The 14,068-nt window shown below is 45.2% G+C and overlaps 1 protein-coding gene across 7 annotated transcripts in view; it reads left to right on the top strand.

The window, feature by feature from the left end:
* plxnb2b (plexin b2b) overlaps nt 1-14,068 on the top strand; it is a 159,487-nt gene that overhangs the window by 130,376 nt on the left and 15,043 nt on the right. For all 7 annotated transcript variants that reach the window (XM_053641989.1, XM_053641990.1, XM_053641988.1 and 4 more), the window contains 15 exons: nt 2,028-2,164; nt 3,551-3,733; nt 3,980-4,091; nt 4,828-5,037; nt 5,241-5,420; nt 5,736-5,875; nt 6,015-6,115; nt 6,222-6,451; nt 9,571-9,752; nt 10,241-10,307; nt 10,953-11,099; nt 11,207-11,363; nt 12,744-12,844; nt 12,943-13,027; nt 13,201-13,352. In XM_053641989.1, coding sequence (XP_053497964.1) covers nt 2,028-2,164; nt 3,551-3,733; nt 3,980-4,091; nt 4,828-5,037; nt 5,241-5,420; nt 5,736-5,875; nt 6,015-6,115; nt 6,222-6,451; nt 9,571-9,752; nt 10,241-10,307; nt 10,953-11,099; nt 11,207-11,363; nt 12,744-12,844; nt 12,943-13,027; nt 13,201-13,352 — 2,184 coding nt within the window. The remainder of the gene's footprint in view (nt 1-2,027; nt 2,165-3,550; nt 3,734-3,979; nt 4,092-4,827; nt 5,038-5,240; nt 5,421-5,735; nt 5,876-6,014; nt 6,116-6,221; nt 6,452-9,570; nt 9,753-10,240; nt 10,308-10,952; nt 11,100-11,206; nt 11,364-12,743; nt 12,845-12,942; nt 13,028-13,200; nt 13,353-14,068) is intronic.

The following is a 14,068-nucleotide window of genomic DNA, read 5'->3' as shown; positions in this document are numbered from 1 at the left end:
TTACGGATTTCAGCTGGTTCCTTGCCTTGGAGAACTGCTTTCCCTTCGCATGTTCAACACTTTTTTCCCGTGTCATTCCACTTTATTACGCGTAACTTTATTGATGGACTTTAATGTTGTGAATTCTTTATATTTCCAGATTTCTTGAGTTAATACTGCAATTGCAAAGTGTCTGCAAAATGTTTTTCCTACTTTGGATGTGAAAAAATGTAAATGATACTATTAGAGAAGTGTCTTTTTTTTTTTTTTTTTTTTTGGCGCTCTGTAGGTCCGTTTCAATTCATGAACGCACATACCACAGTTCCACTATCGCAACAGTTTTCAACGATGAAATTTTACCATTTAACAGAACACTCCAAATGTACAGTATAAACATGTTTAAATGCCAAAAAAAAATTCATTAAATCTCCGATAACGTTTCAGTTTTTTCTTTGAAGTAGTTTTGTGTAAATACTGAAAAATTAATCAAGTGTTAAGAGCCCTTCAGTGATGCCCTTTACTATGCCATGTGATTGCCGAAAAACAGCAAACAGCACTTCCTGTATTGTGACATGGCTTTTTTTTCCTTTTTTTTAAAATTTTTTTTTTTACTAAGTTAAAGCTCCCTTTTTCTCCAGTTACATAGTAATTTTGTAGTATTGCCTATCAAAAAATTGGAGATAAATTGATTGTTGCCATACGGCAACACCACGCAGTAAAGGGTTAAAGAATGGGGAACGCTGCTGTAGAAAAGTAATCAAAGGAAGTAGTAGCTGCATGTCTTGTGTAAGTGTTTTATTCCGATTACAACATTCGCATTAGCCATCGAGTCCTTCATGCATTTTTTAAAATGCATTCATGAATAAATGATGTACTTTTTATCCATTTCCAGTTACATTTAATATTGCGAAACGTCTGCGAAACAAGTTCAATCTCGTTAACCCTTACGTTATAGCAGCCTTAACAGTCGTTTCTTCAGTTACAGAGCCTTCCGACCAATCGGATTCGAGAACGAAACAGCACCGTGTTACTTTCTTAATACGTATATGTGATATGACGGCGTGGAATATCCGAGGACACGCCGCTGTAACGTCCAAGCTAACTGTAACATGAACGGACAATCCTTACCCCCCGTCCCCCCGTCCCCAAAAAAAAAAAAAAAAAAAAAAACAGTAGACACTGACCCAGTTTGAGCTGCAGGTTGATGTGCGTTGTCCCCACGGCGCAATGTTTATCTGTCAGGTTAGCGGCGCACGCTAATCTTCGTGCATTAGCACATTTTATTGCATCACTATTATAGGGAGTTAACATTGCTCTATCCCTCCCACAGGGCTTTGCACAGGGATCTGTGTTTGCTCAGTGAGCTGACACTCTGTGTGTGTGTGTGTGTGTGTGTGTGTGTGAGAGAGAGAGAGTGAGCGAGCGAGAGCGCCTCAGTGTCAGTACAGCCTGGGGAAGATATGAGACCAGAACTCGAGGGAGTTATGATACAGTTATGAGTAGGTGGTAACAGAGTTAATGTCTTTCACTGCCAGTTTTTTAAGCTACAGCTCACTCAATTAGCCCCCAACTGATCCCCACTCGCAGGATGCACGGGCTCTAAGACTACTTTTAGACAGCAGACTGCAACGTTTCAATCGGCTTAGTTTTGGAAACGTGCACTTTTCTTTGCCTAATCGCATTACTGTGTTGAGAGAAGCTACCTGCTTTTTCAAATGAGCCGAAAAGCGGACGCGTGCGGATGAATATAGATGAGAACTAGGAGAGGAACGGAAACGGCGAAATTGTGGCACAGAACACAAAAGGTAAAAAGGACACGGCAAACGTCCGCGCCGATAGACACGACGGATAACTGGATGAGATTTGGTCGCCCTTGAGAGAAAGATACCCTTACCCCACCCGGGATCAGACCCTCCGTTCACATGTCCACTTATTACAAGTGGCTGTGAATTTAAAAAAAAAAGAAAAAGTAAAAAGAAGTGAGTGAATGGTGTAACATGTTGCAATACACTGTAATTCCCCCACTATTATTCTCATTATTTTGGCAGGACCCCAAGCCTGAGGTGGTGCAGCCCAGACGCGGTCCCAGAGCGGGAGGAACAATCATCACCATCACCGGCACTGACCTCGATACGGCGTCTAAAGAAGACATTGACATCTCTGTGGGTGGAGTGGCATGCCCAGTGTGAGTGCAGTGTTGCATCATGGGTGATGTAGTTGTGCAATTGGCTTTATTACTCAGAGAAGCACACTTGCATAAAATTGGCTCGGAAGACGGCGAGGAAAGTAATTACTCATAACCTGTCCGAGTTTGGGGTACACGTGACCTTATTTGCCTTTCTGTACTCTCGTTTTCTCTCTCACTGTCTCTCTGTCTGTCTCTCTCTCTCTGCCTCTCTCTCTCTCGCTTATCTCTCTGTCTCTCTACTCTCTCTCTGTCTGTCTCTCTCTCTCTGCCTCTCTCTCTCTCTCTCATCTCTCTGTCTCTCTGCTCTCTCTCTGTCTATCTATCTCTCTGTCTCTCTCTCTCTACTCTCTCAATCTGCCTCTCTCTCTACTCTCTCTCTCTGCCTCTCTCTGTCTGTCTCTCTCTCTGCCTCTCTCTCTCATCTCTCTGTCTCTCTACTCTCTCTCTGCCTCTCTCTCTACTCTCTCTCTCTCTCTCTCTGTTTCTCTCTCTGCCTCTCTCTCTCATCTCTCTCTCTGCCTCTCTCTCATCTCTCTCTCTGCTTCTCTCTCTACTCTCTCTCTCTCTGTCTCTCTCTCTCTGCCTCTCTCTTTACTCTCTCCGTCTCTCTCTCTTGTTATCTCTCTGCCTCTCTCTCTATCTGTCTCTCTTTCTCTGCCTCTCACTCTACTCTCTCTCTCTCTACTCTCTCTCTCTACTCTCTCTCTGTCTCTGCCTCTCTCTCTGCCTCTCTCTCTATCTGTCTCTCTTTCTCTGCCTCTCTCTACTCTCTCTGTCTCTCTCACTCTTTCATTCTCTCTCTCTGCCTCTCACTCTACTCTCTCTGTCTCTCTCTCTATCTGTCTCTCTTTCTCTGCCTCTCTCTACTCTGTCTCTCTCTCTCGTTCTCTCTCTCTGCCTCTCACTCTACTCTCTCTGTCTCTCTCTCTATCTGTCTCTCTTTCTCTGCCTCTCTCTACTCTGTCTCTCTCTCTCGTTCTCTCTCTCTGCCTCTCGCTCTACTCTCTCTCTCTGTCTCTCTCTCTATCTATCTCTCTCTCTGCCTTCTTCTCTGCCTCTCTCTCTACTCTCTCTGTGTCTCTCTCTGCCTCTCTCTCTCGTTCTCTCTCTCTCTCTGCCTCTCTCTCTCCCTCTCTCCCTCTCTCTCTTTCTGCTTAGACATTTTCCTTCCACATTCATAATGCCCCACTTATCTTAACCTTTCCCCTCAATTTTCCTCTCTGCTGCTTGCCTTTTTACTAATTTTATTTGAGGTTTTTCTTGCCATTGTTGCTTATGTTGCTTAATTCATTTTCTTCTCACTAGATGCTCTCTCTCTTTCTTTCTCTCTCTCTCTCTCTCTATATATATATATATCTCTCTTTCTCTCTCTCTAACTAATAGAGAGGAGTTTGGGAAGCAAATCACGTGTAAAGTGGGGCAGTACAGGAACGAAAAAGTGCCCTCTGACCCCCTGCCTATCACCGTGCGCTACGGGAAACACACCAGCATTCAGGTGCCTGCCTTCTTCCAGTTCTCCAGTAACCCGGACATTTCCGACCACCAGCCCAGAAGCAGCTTCGACTGGTGAGCTCACGCCGATTCCGCTCTCAAAACCCAGAAGGCTCATGGTACTTGGTTTCTGAACGCACTCGAACGAATTTGCTGCATGGGATTCAAACCGTTCAGACTCCAACGACACGAGCCACCACTTCGGTTCGGATTCGAGCGCTCTCATTCGCAAGAACCGATCCGGCCTGGTAGTAATGCGGTGACACGGTGTGTTTTCTGTTGCCTGATGTTGACCACTACATCCGTGTGTAACTGTTTCAGCGGTGGGAGAAAGATCAGAGTGATGGGCTCTGGTTTCGACCTCATCCAGAAAGCCACCATGATCGTGCAAGCTTCGGCTGATGAATGGTCTGGACTTCACACTCCCATGGAGGTACGTCTGTGCCATCTAGATAATATTGTGATAACAGCTGAGAATTTATTTATTTATTTATAACTGCTTGTCGCATCTGTAACTTTTCTCTGTTTTTCGAAATCAATCTTTGTGAGATTTCTCTTGCTCAGATTCTGCTTTCGGTTATTTGATACGGCGGGCGGTTAATTCCAGCGCTGTCGTAAACAAAGCAACGAAGATTAAACAAGCATTTATCTTGTGCGGAAGCTTGTTCGCTTCGAAGTAATCTTTATTATCTGACGATGCGCTTTTGAGCATTTTAAGACCCCCCCCCCCCCCCCAAACACTTATACAGTCTCATACAGCTCTGTCTGAAAAATCGAAAAAATTATTATATAATAATAATAAAAAAAAATCTGGGTTTTTCTTCCATCTTTGGTAACTGTAGGTAATATATATATATACACACACACACATATATGGCTGTTAATAATTGGAATGTGTCGTATAGGCTGAGCAGCGCTCTCGAATATTGCTGTAAGGGTTGAGTGGGTGAACTCCCACTCGGAGAGCAGCAAAGGGGAATGAGGGGAGAAATCTAATTCACTTTCATTTAGGAGCTGCATTAACACCGGGCCCGGCTGTTCGGCTTGATTAATACAGAGGGCCGCTCTAGTGAGCGGTCCTCTCTTTTTCTTTCCACCGCGTGGGTGTTTGTGTGTGGAAATACATCGCTTTGAATTGCACCGTGTCGGCTTTTCTTCCGTCCGTTCAGGTTAGTCAGGAGGCCCACAGTAAGAACGGCACCATGCTGCAGTTCCTCTCTCCTACCGTGAACAGATCGTACGAGAGCCAGTCCTTCAGAACGTTCATCCAGCTGGACAACCTCATCGAGGAACTGAAACCGTTCGATTACCACCCAGACCCCACCTTCAACGACCTCCCGAACAGAGTCATCCCAGAGAACAGCATGATCATCGTCACGGTGCGTCTTCACACGACAAATACACTTTGTCTGCGAGTCTTCTTTGCGCTGTTGGCTTTCTAATAGGTTTGTTTGCGGACCGCGTTTTGATGTTTCGATCTACAGGAAACGGTAATGGGGAGGTTTTTCAACAAGGCATTGTTGTGAAAAGCGTCCAAAATTTATGTCAAATTTATAAAAAAAAAGTAATGCACATTGTCCAGGGTCGCGGTTTTGCCAAAGCCATGACGGCGAAGGAAGCGGAGGCGTTCGTGGGTGACGTATCCTGTAACGTGAACACCCTTCAGGATGATAAGCTGTTCCTGGATCCGCCCAGCACCACCCCGAGATCTCGCTCCAAGAGACAGCGGAGAGACACGACATCTGAACCGCTAGACCTTCTGGTGGGTTCTCGGTTTACAGCTTCCTGTCATTCCTTACGTATTATATTTGATGACTGATTCACTCACTTGGGGCACTTCCACGTGTTTAAATAAATAAATAAATAGTGTTATAAATGTCAGGATTCGTATTAGGTGTACAAGCCGAGATTTATCCGAGAATTGATTTATTAGATGAACGCGTGTTCTGTCTTGGTTTAGCGTCGCCTAATGGGAGTATGGCAGGAAATAGGATGCAACCTTAGTCGTTCCCAGGATGCCTTGCTTTGCGTGCGTGGTAATTAAAGTCCTGACCTGTCGTTTCGCTTCCCATCGCAGATTAAGTTCGGTAATGGCGAGTGGTTGGTCGGCTCTGTGCACTACGAGAGGAAGTACGAGGTGAAACTGGATACGATCATCATCCCTGCGGTTATCGTCCCGATGCTGCTGATCATCGCCATCTCGATCGTGTGCTACAGGTAACCAGACTCGTTCCATCTCCATCCAGTTAGCTGATAGACTTGTACGCAGTATGAAATGATGGCGTCTACGATAAGGAGTTATTAGAGAATATCGCCGCGTCTTTCTTTCCGTTTCTCAATGGGGTTTCTGTTTAAGGAGGAAGAGCCAGCAGGCAGAGCGGGAGTATGAGAAGGTGAAGCACCAGTTAGAGAATCTGGAGGAGAGCGTGCGTGACCGCTGCAAGAAAGAATTCACAGGTCGTTAAACGCAAAACCATTCATCAAAAGCTATTTAAAAAAAAAAAAAAAAAAACAACCACAAATTTTTAGCCTTCAAGCAAACACTATCTGTGCTTCTCTGCAGACCTGATGATCGAGATGGAGGACCACACGAACGATCTGAGCGAGGGACGCATCCCATTTCTGGACTACAAGACCTACACGGACCGTGTCTTCTTCCTGCCCTCAAAAGATGGCGCCAACGATGTCATGATCACCGGCAAGCTGAATATTCCAGAGTCCCGCAAAGCCACGGTGGCGCAGGCGCTTAATCAGTTCTCCAACCTGCTGAACAGCAAGACGTTCCTCATCACTGTACGATGATGTTTTCACTCTCGCACACAAACGCACTCACACTTTAGACTACATTAGTTTATTTATTTATTTATTTATTTATTTATTTATTTTTGGCCCAAAGCAGTTTGCATCTGCCAATTTTTCTGACAGTCAGACTTTATGTATCTTCCTCGAGGCAGTCATCAACTAAGATTAATCCCATGAACTATGAAGTCCTCTGATCACTGGGTTTCCACCACCAAAATCCTTCACTCCACGTCTAATCCAGTTTCCGACCATGGGTTGGTCTTGCTTAATAACTCCTTGTCAGTAAAGAATAAAAGCAATTATTTTGGTGTCTTTTGAGTCGGAGGAATATCGTCCTAAACACGAATAAAGCATAATTCACATCTCAACGTCAGATAATTAAATCCCATTATTACAGTTATAACACAAAGCTACCTTCTGGGGCTTTATGTTAATGGTGCAAGAAAATCCTTACTTCATTTCTATCTCATTTAATGCACACTCACATCTCTTAGGCTAAAGCTTTTACATGTTATCTGAGCATGACTCGAATCTAATGAACACCCTGGTAATTAGGTAACTCTCCTGGGTTTACCCAGTAAATCAGTGTCCTGTGCAATGAATCCAGCTCACTACTAAGTGGTGATGCCAAGTACACTTATGCTGCATCCGTGTTGCCTTGAAAATGACCATTTACAAGACACTACGGATGCAGCACGAGTGTACTTGTACTCTGGAGAGGTTTCCGGTATGCTTGGGAGAAGCTAGGATAAGTTTTGGTGAGAGAGGCGCCCAGGGACCATGTTGAAGTCGTCAATTGTAGAGACAGCCACTAAAAGTTGTTGCTGGGAGACAACTGGAAAAAGTCGCGTTGGTAACTGCAGGATCCACTGTTGGACGCAACGGTGAGGGTAGCCTTCAAGTTGAAAACGGAAGCCTTGCAAGTAATTGCACGCTCTCGTGATTCTTTTGAGAAGTGTAGGAGAAGCGAGAAGACTTTTGAAATGACTTCATGAGGGCAGTGGTGGCTTGACGGTTGAGGCTCTGGGTTCTGATCGGAAGGTTCAGGCCTCAGTGCTGCCAGGCTCTGGGTTACTGATCGGAAGGTTCAGGCCTCAGTGCTGCCAGGCTCTGGGTTACTGATCGGAAGGTTCAGGCCCCAGTGCTGCCAGGCTCTGGGTTACTGATCGGAAGGTTCAGGCCTCAGTGCTGCCAGGCTCTGGGTTACTGATCGGAAGGTTCAGGCCTCAGTGCTGCCAGGCTCTGGGTTACTGATCCGAAGGTTCAGGCCTCAGTGCTGCCAGGCTCTGGGTTACTGATCCGAAGGTTCAGGCCTCAGTGCTGCCAGGCTCTGGGTTACTGATCGGAAGATCGGGGGTTTAGGGGGTTCAGGTTCAGGCGCTGCCAAGTTGCCACTGTTGGGCCCTTGAGCAAACCCCTTAACCCTCTCTGCTCCAGGGGCGCTGTATCATAGCTGACCCTGTGCTCTGACCCCAACCTCCTAACATACTGGGATATGCGAAGAAGAAAGAATTTCACTGTGCTGTAATGTGACTAATAAAGTATCATTCTCATTATCATTAATTTCCAATCTCGGTTCTTTTGATGATTACCTTCTCAAAACAGCAATTAGTATGGTCAATAGTATAAATGTATCCAAGTACTGTATAAGTAAATTCATTTCAAAGAATAGGAAAAAGGACTTTACACTCTTCTCAGCGTGAGCGGCCATGTCGATTTGACATCACGCCTTAAACAGCAAAGGAACTGGTAGTTCAGAGGTCTACCCCAAGATGACGAGTTGAAATTTCAAGTTGAGAAGGCTTTTACCGGCCGGAGGAAGGGAATTACATTGCCTCGAACGCAGCGTTATAATCAACCTTGTGTTCAGACAGAGTGTTAATGACAGAATGTGGCTTGGACAGAATTCAAATCAAATTTCATGGCTTGGATCCATATTTAGGAGGCCAGTTCCTACCGGTTATATCCCTCCAAGTATTGCTGTTATTCCCTACATGGTCACTGAAGTCTCCTAGTAGCATTATGGAGTCAGTAGGAGGCACCATCTCAAGCAGGTACCCTCACCCTGCTACAACTTCTCCAAGAGGGCAGGATACCCCAGAATGCTATTTGGTGCCAACAACAGAGTTTTCCTTAGAAATCTCAACCCTCTGGTCCACTCGGAAAATCTCCAACTGTAATGCCTTCAGCGTGGGACTGGTGAATAGGAGAGATCCACTCCCAGTCGAAGAGTTCCATAACAAAACTTTTACTTGTGTGCAGATGTAAGATCTACTATATCTAGTCCATACCTTTCCTTCTTACACAGTAACTCAGACTCTTTCCCTTTGCAAAATTCTGGTCTATGTAATTCCCTCCTGGAACTGCACCAGAGCCCCGCTCTTTATCTTGCAGGTTATGAGCCATTTCGTACTGACCCCAACCGGGTTACGTGAGCAGTGTAGTGGTAGTGTTAGGAAGGTCGTGAGTTCAAATCCCAGCACTGCCAAGCTGCTACTGCTGGTCCCTTGAGCAAGGCCCTTAACCCTCAACCGCTCAGGTGTATAAAATGAGATAAACGTAAGTCGCTTTGGATAAGGGCGTCTGCCAAATGCCATAAATGTTCAAATACGTGAGTAGCCCATTAATCGGCAGGTGCTCCAGTCTCCAGGACACGACTCCCAAGCATGGTATACTTTTTTTTGTAACTTTAAAGGGTGTTGTTAGCAGTTCTCTTGGCCTCACCTCTTCCTGTTAGATCTGTTTACCAGGTGTGGCCCAAAACTGGAGCATTAATCTCCCGAATAACATCTCTGAAGTACACAAGCCCGTTTACCACAGCAAAAGGTCTCAATCCACGAAAGTGTACAGTACTTTTGTCATGTCTGTTATTTAATGGGTTTTAATGTGTCTAATCAAAACAATCCTTACTCTGAGGTATGAAACCAGCATTGGAAATGAAGTTATAATTTCCATCATCATATATAAAACATTTTATTAGTAACTCTTCCAGCACACTCGGCAGACATCGGACACCGCGTCCACCACTGTCCTGTGCGTTTATTGGTTTTACTGTTCTCGGAACCACGAACAAACCCAACCGATTCACCTCGGTCTCTCACTCTTTGTAGTTTATCCGGACTCTGGAGGCTCGTCAAGACTTCAACGCGAGAGCTAAGGTGTACTTTGCATCTCTGCTGACCGTGGCCCTGCACGGAAAGCTGGAATACTACACGGACATCATGAGGACGCTGCTGTTAGGGCTTATGGAGGAGTACGTGCAGAGTAAAAACCCCAAACTCATGCTGCGCAGGTGAGCTACCACCATCCCATAATTTCCTGGAAAGAGCCCGAGCTTTCTCCTATTAACGGGACTGCGCTTTAAAGTTTGTTTGGGTATTTGTAATATTTTGCAACCTATAGCCTTTCTCCAACAAAAGATGCATTCTTGTTAACTTAATTTACGTTAATGTACAGAGATTAAAACCTTCTTCTTTCAGTTTCTGTCCATAGAGCTTGAGTAAACTTTGCTTATGAGGATTATATCGGATAAATGTTTGTCCTGGGTTTGCCTCGTTCACTGATCTGTTTAGCCATTTACCGGCCTGCCATTTTTTTTTTTTTGTTAGTTTAATTATAATTCTCAATCAGCCGGTGATCTACGCTAATTATCCTGCTCCTTGATTACTCCATAATTGTTCATTAAGTGCTAATCACTAGCATTTGGCACATTTAGGGGTAAAAGTGCAAATAATTATTGGCTATATAATAAGCATGTGTGCATGTATTTTTCCTCTCAAGGTCAGAGACGGTGGTCGAGAGGATGCTGTGTAACTGGATGTCGATCTGCCTCTATCAGTTCCTAAAGGTAATGCAGGCCTCAGCACAGCAGCAACAGTCTTGCTGTCTCAGCGTCGCTATTGTACAAGCATAACGCCTGAAATCAGCACTATATAACACCGTATTTCACTAAAGAACATTTTAAGAAAATAGATTACCACGTGGTTATTAACGTTTTAAAGGTACTACATATGGCTTGTGGGGATTTGCACGACAGGCTTATGGGGATTTGGCGGTGTGGGGGGGAAGGGGGTGGGGGGGGCGTTCTTGTTTTTTTTTTTTTTTTGGTTTTTTTTTTTTGAAAACAAAAAGGATTTTCTGAATATTTTAGCTAGATTAGGTTATTCTTTCCCCTCGATTATTACCATGGAACCTTTTGAGACATGACATTTATTAAACATTACGACTGTCATATTTAATAAATGTCAGGAGCGACTCCGGTGGAGTTTTACTTAATGTTGAGAGCTAACACGAATGCGTAGCCATGCAGACGCGAAGAGAAACCGAATCCTTGTTTTAGTCACAAGAACGTCGGGTTAGATTTCGTACCGTAGCTGCTGATGATGATGATGATGATGATTAAGACGACCGGTTCTGTGTAAATAGAGTGCGAAGGCCACTTTCTAATCCTAGGTTTGTATGACTGATTCTGCACTCTGGTTTATATCTGCAGGACTCCGCAGGAGAACCTTTGTATAAACTCTTCCGAGCCATAAAGCATCAGATAGAGAAAGGCCCAGTGGATGCACAGGTGAAGAAGGCTAAATATACACTCAATGATACAGGCCTGCTGGGGGATGATGTGGAGTACTCCATGCTGGTAAGAGCTTGGGAGGACCTTTTGGCATAACCTTGATTTGTTTTTGCTTGTACTGTATGAACACGTTTCTCGATGTGTGTAGCATTTCCGACTTTCTGTCGTTTCAGACCCTACAGGTGTTGGTTCATGGGGAGGGGCCTGACATCACTCCAGTGAAGGTGCTGGACTGTGACACTATTTCTCAGGTGAAAGAGAAGATCATTGAGCAGGTGTACAAAAACTTACCCTACTCACAGCGGCCAAAAGTGGATAGTGTCACACTTGGTAAGGCTGCAACCGTGTGTGCACGTGTGTTGTTGTTGTTGACATTTTATAACCGTATGTGTTTGGTGACCATGCCACTATTCAGGTGGTCAGGTGTTTTTGCTTAGTGCCTTTAAATAGCTGCCCCTTTGAGGTGCCGTATTTTGCGGCAGGAATCCAAAGCAGGTTGCCGCCTTCTGCTTCTCTGACTATAAGACGAAACGACCAAAAGTTTGCGGACACCTGACCGCCACACCCCTGTGTGCTTGTTGAACGTCTCGTTCCAGATTTAGTCCGGTCTTTGCTCTTATAATAACCTCCAGTCTTCTTGGAAGGGTTTCCACTAGATTTTTCGAGCGCGGGTGTGGGGATTCGTGAACGTTCAGCCAGAAGAGCATCGGGTACCGATGTCGGATGAGGAGCTCTGGGGTGCAGTCGGCGTTCCAGTTCATCCCAAAGGTGCTCGGCGGGGATGAGGGCGGGGCTCTGTGCAGGACATTCGCGTTGTCCTACACCAACCTTGTCGAACCACGTATTCATGGCGCTCGCATGTACACAGGTTGGAGGTCCAGTGACGGGAAATCGTAACGCTACAGCATAAAAAGACATTCTATACAATTGTGCGCTTCCACTCATTTGGGGAAGAACCACATAAGGGTGTGGTGCTCAGGTGTCCACAAATGATGGTCATGAAAATAGCCTGATTAGCATTAGCGTGTGTTGCTGGAGTAAATATGCTATAGAATAGGTCAAGAGCTGCTGTCAAAACCTGTGTCCAAATGCTATTACGCACTCTCTTTAACTTTCAACACAACTGTCCACTTTTATTGCAAATGTTTTTGGGGGGTTTTTTCCCCCCATTGAACTACATATACAGAGTCATTAGCTTGTTTGCTTGCTAGCAGTAATGTCACAGAGTCAGGGTCAGCAGTCACTTACTGTATAAGATGCAAAGATTGATAAGCCAAATATTTATGAAATTATTAAATCATTTAGTCAATTAAAGTATTAGTATTTTACTTGCTACACTTGTTTTACTTGTCCACACATCTTTGTTTTGAAAATGCTTTCGCATTTGACCGCAGAGCCTTTGGGACGAGCTCCGTTCCTGAAGTATAGAGTAATGCTGATGCTTCAGGTCTCCAGTGTCTTATTTAACAGCCTTGACATGAGCTGTATCGTATTACAGTGGCCCTTGGATGGAGAGAGAGAGAGTCCCCCCCTCCCCCCACCACCACCACCACCATCACCCCCCGCCCCCTCCCAAGGGGAAAGTGGCAAGAGAGAAGTTAATAAAGGCGTATTAGTATTGGTACACTGACTAAACCTAGCATTAGAGGCGGTATGTTTTCTCTTTCAGCCTGCAAGGTTCTCTGAAATATTCTCTTACACCCTCCACAGAGTGGCGCCCCGGCTCCACAGGGCAGATCCTGTCGGATCTTGACGTGACGTCCCAGAAAGAAGGAAGATGGAGACACCTTAACACACTGGCACACTACAACGTGAGTATCACGTTCGAAACCTGGCACTTTGGCAGCTGTGCGTGAGTGATGAATACGTTCTGAGAAACGGCTTGAACATTTGTGTGTTTGGCTTGCAGGTTCGCGATGGTGCCATGCTAATCCTTTCCAGGGTTTTACACACGCAGCAGTCATATGACCAAAACCATGACAACCACGAGGAGAGTAAGTCTGCGTTCAAGAACATCATTAGTTTGATTGGACTTGAGAATCCCACGCTGTTGACCATGCACCTTGTTATATATCCACACACACACACACACACACAGCCTTATGAATCGCGCAGTGTATAGATAAAGCACACCAACAGCTGCGTATTCCCTTCTCTTTCCTTATAGGAAACGCCCTGCTAGAGGATGATAAAGTGTTCCATCTGGTCAGGCCGGCTGATGAGCTGGATGACGTGAAGTCAAAAAGAGGCAGCATCAAGGATAAGTCCATGACCAAAGCCATCACGGAGATCTATCTCACTCGTCTGCTCTCGGTCAAGGTAGGCTCCGCGAGACACGCATCCAATCTTTGCACATCCACATTATCATAAATAAATAAACAAACAAACAAACAAACTCTGGCTCTTACACCTCTACTCTGCGCACTTTGCTTCTCTAGAACTCAATTAATGATCTTGTATGGTAGCACTGCTTGTATTTCCTCATTCGTAAGTCGCTTCGGATAAAAGCGTCTGCTAAACGAATAAATGTAAATGTACATCCAGGACCTTCTGAAGATTTGACTGTAACTCGTTTCAGCGCGAAAGGCGACACGGATCTAATCTTCAGGTGGAAAATCTCATTTGCTAGTTGAAACAAAAACGCAGGATTTAATGACCCTGGCTCAGTGGCAAACGCCCTCACACCTTCTACGCCTGAACTCTCTAGAGCTTCCGTTCAAGGGATTGAAGCCTAAACCTGCCATCTGCCCAGTTCGTGTTAAACGCCTTCCTGTGCGATTGGCTGTCTGATGCGTGTTCGCGTTTCCACCGCAGTAAATTTGGCAATTAGAGCAGGTTTCACACTCGGCAGGTTCGGCGCTCAGCTCAGAGCAAACAAAGGGAAAAGAAGGGACTTCGGCGGAGACTGCGTGGCATTCCAGTCCGTCTAGCACGCAACGCAGGGACCGATCGATATGTTTTCAAGGCAGCAGTGCAGGATTGTGCTGCACACCCCAGGCATAAAGATTAGCATGACTTTCTATCAATGTGTGCTG

This window comes from Ictalurus furcatus, chromosome 14 (assembly GCF_023375685.1).
Source record: "Ictalurus furcatus strain D&B chromosome 14, Billie_1.0, whole genome shotgun sequence".
Taxonomy (NCBI): domain Eukaryota; kingdom Metazoa; phylum Chordata; class Actinopteri; order Siluriformes; family Ictaluridae; genus Ictalurus; species Ictalurus furcatus.
Note: the sequence above shows the minus strand (reverse complement) of the source record. Positions and strands in the feature narration are given on the sequence as shown.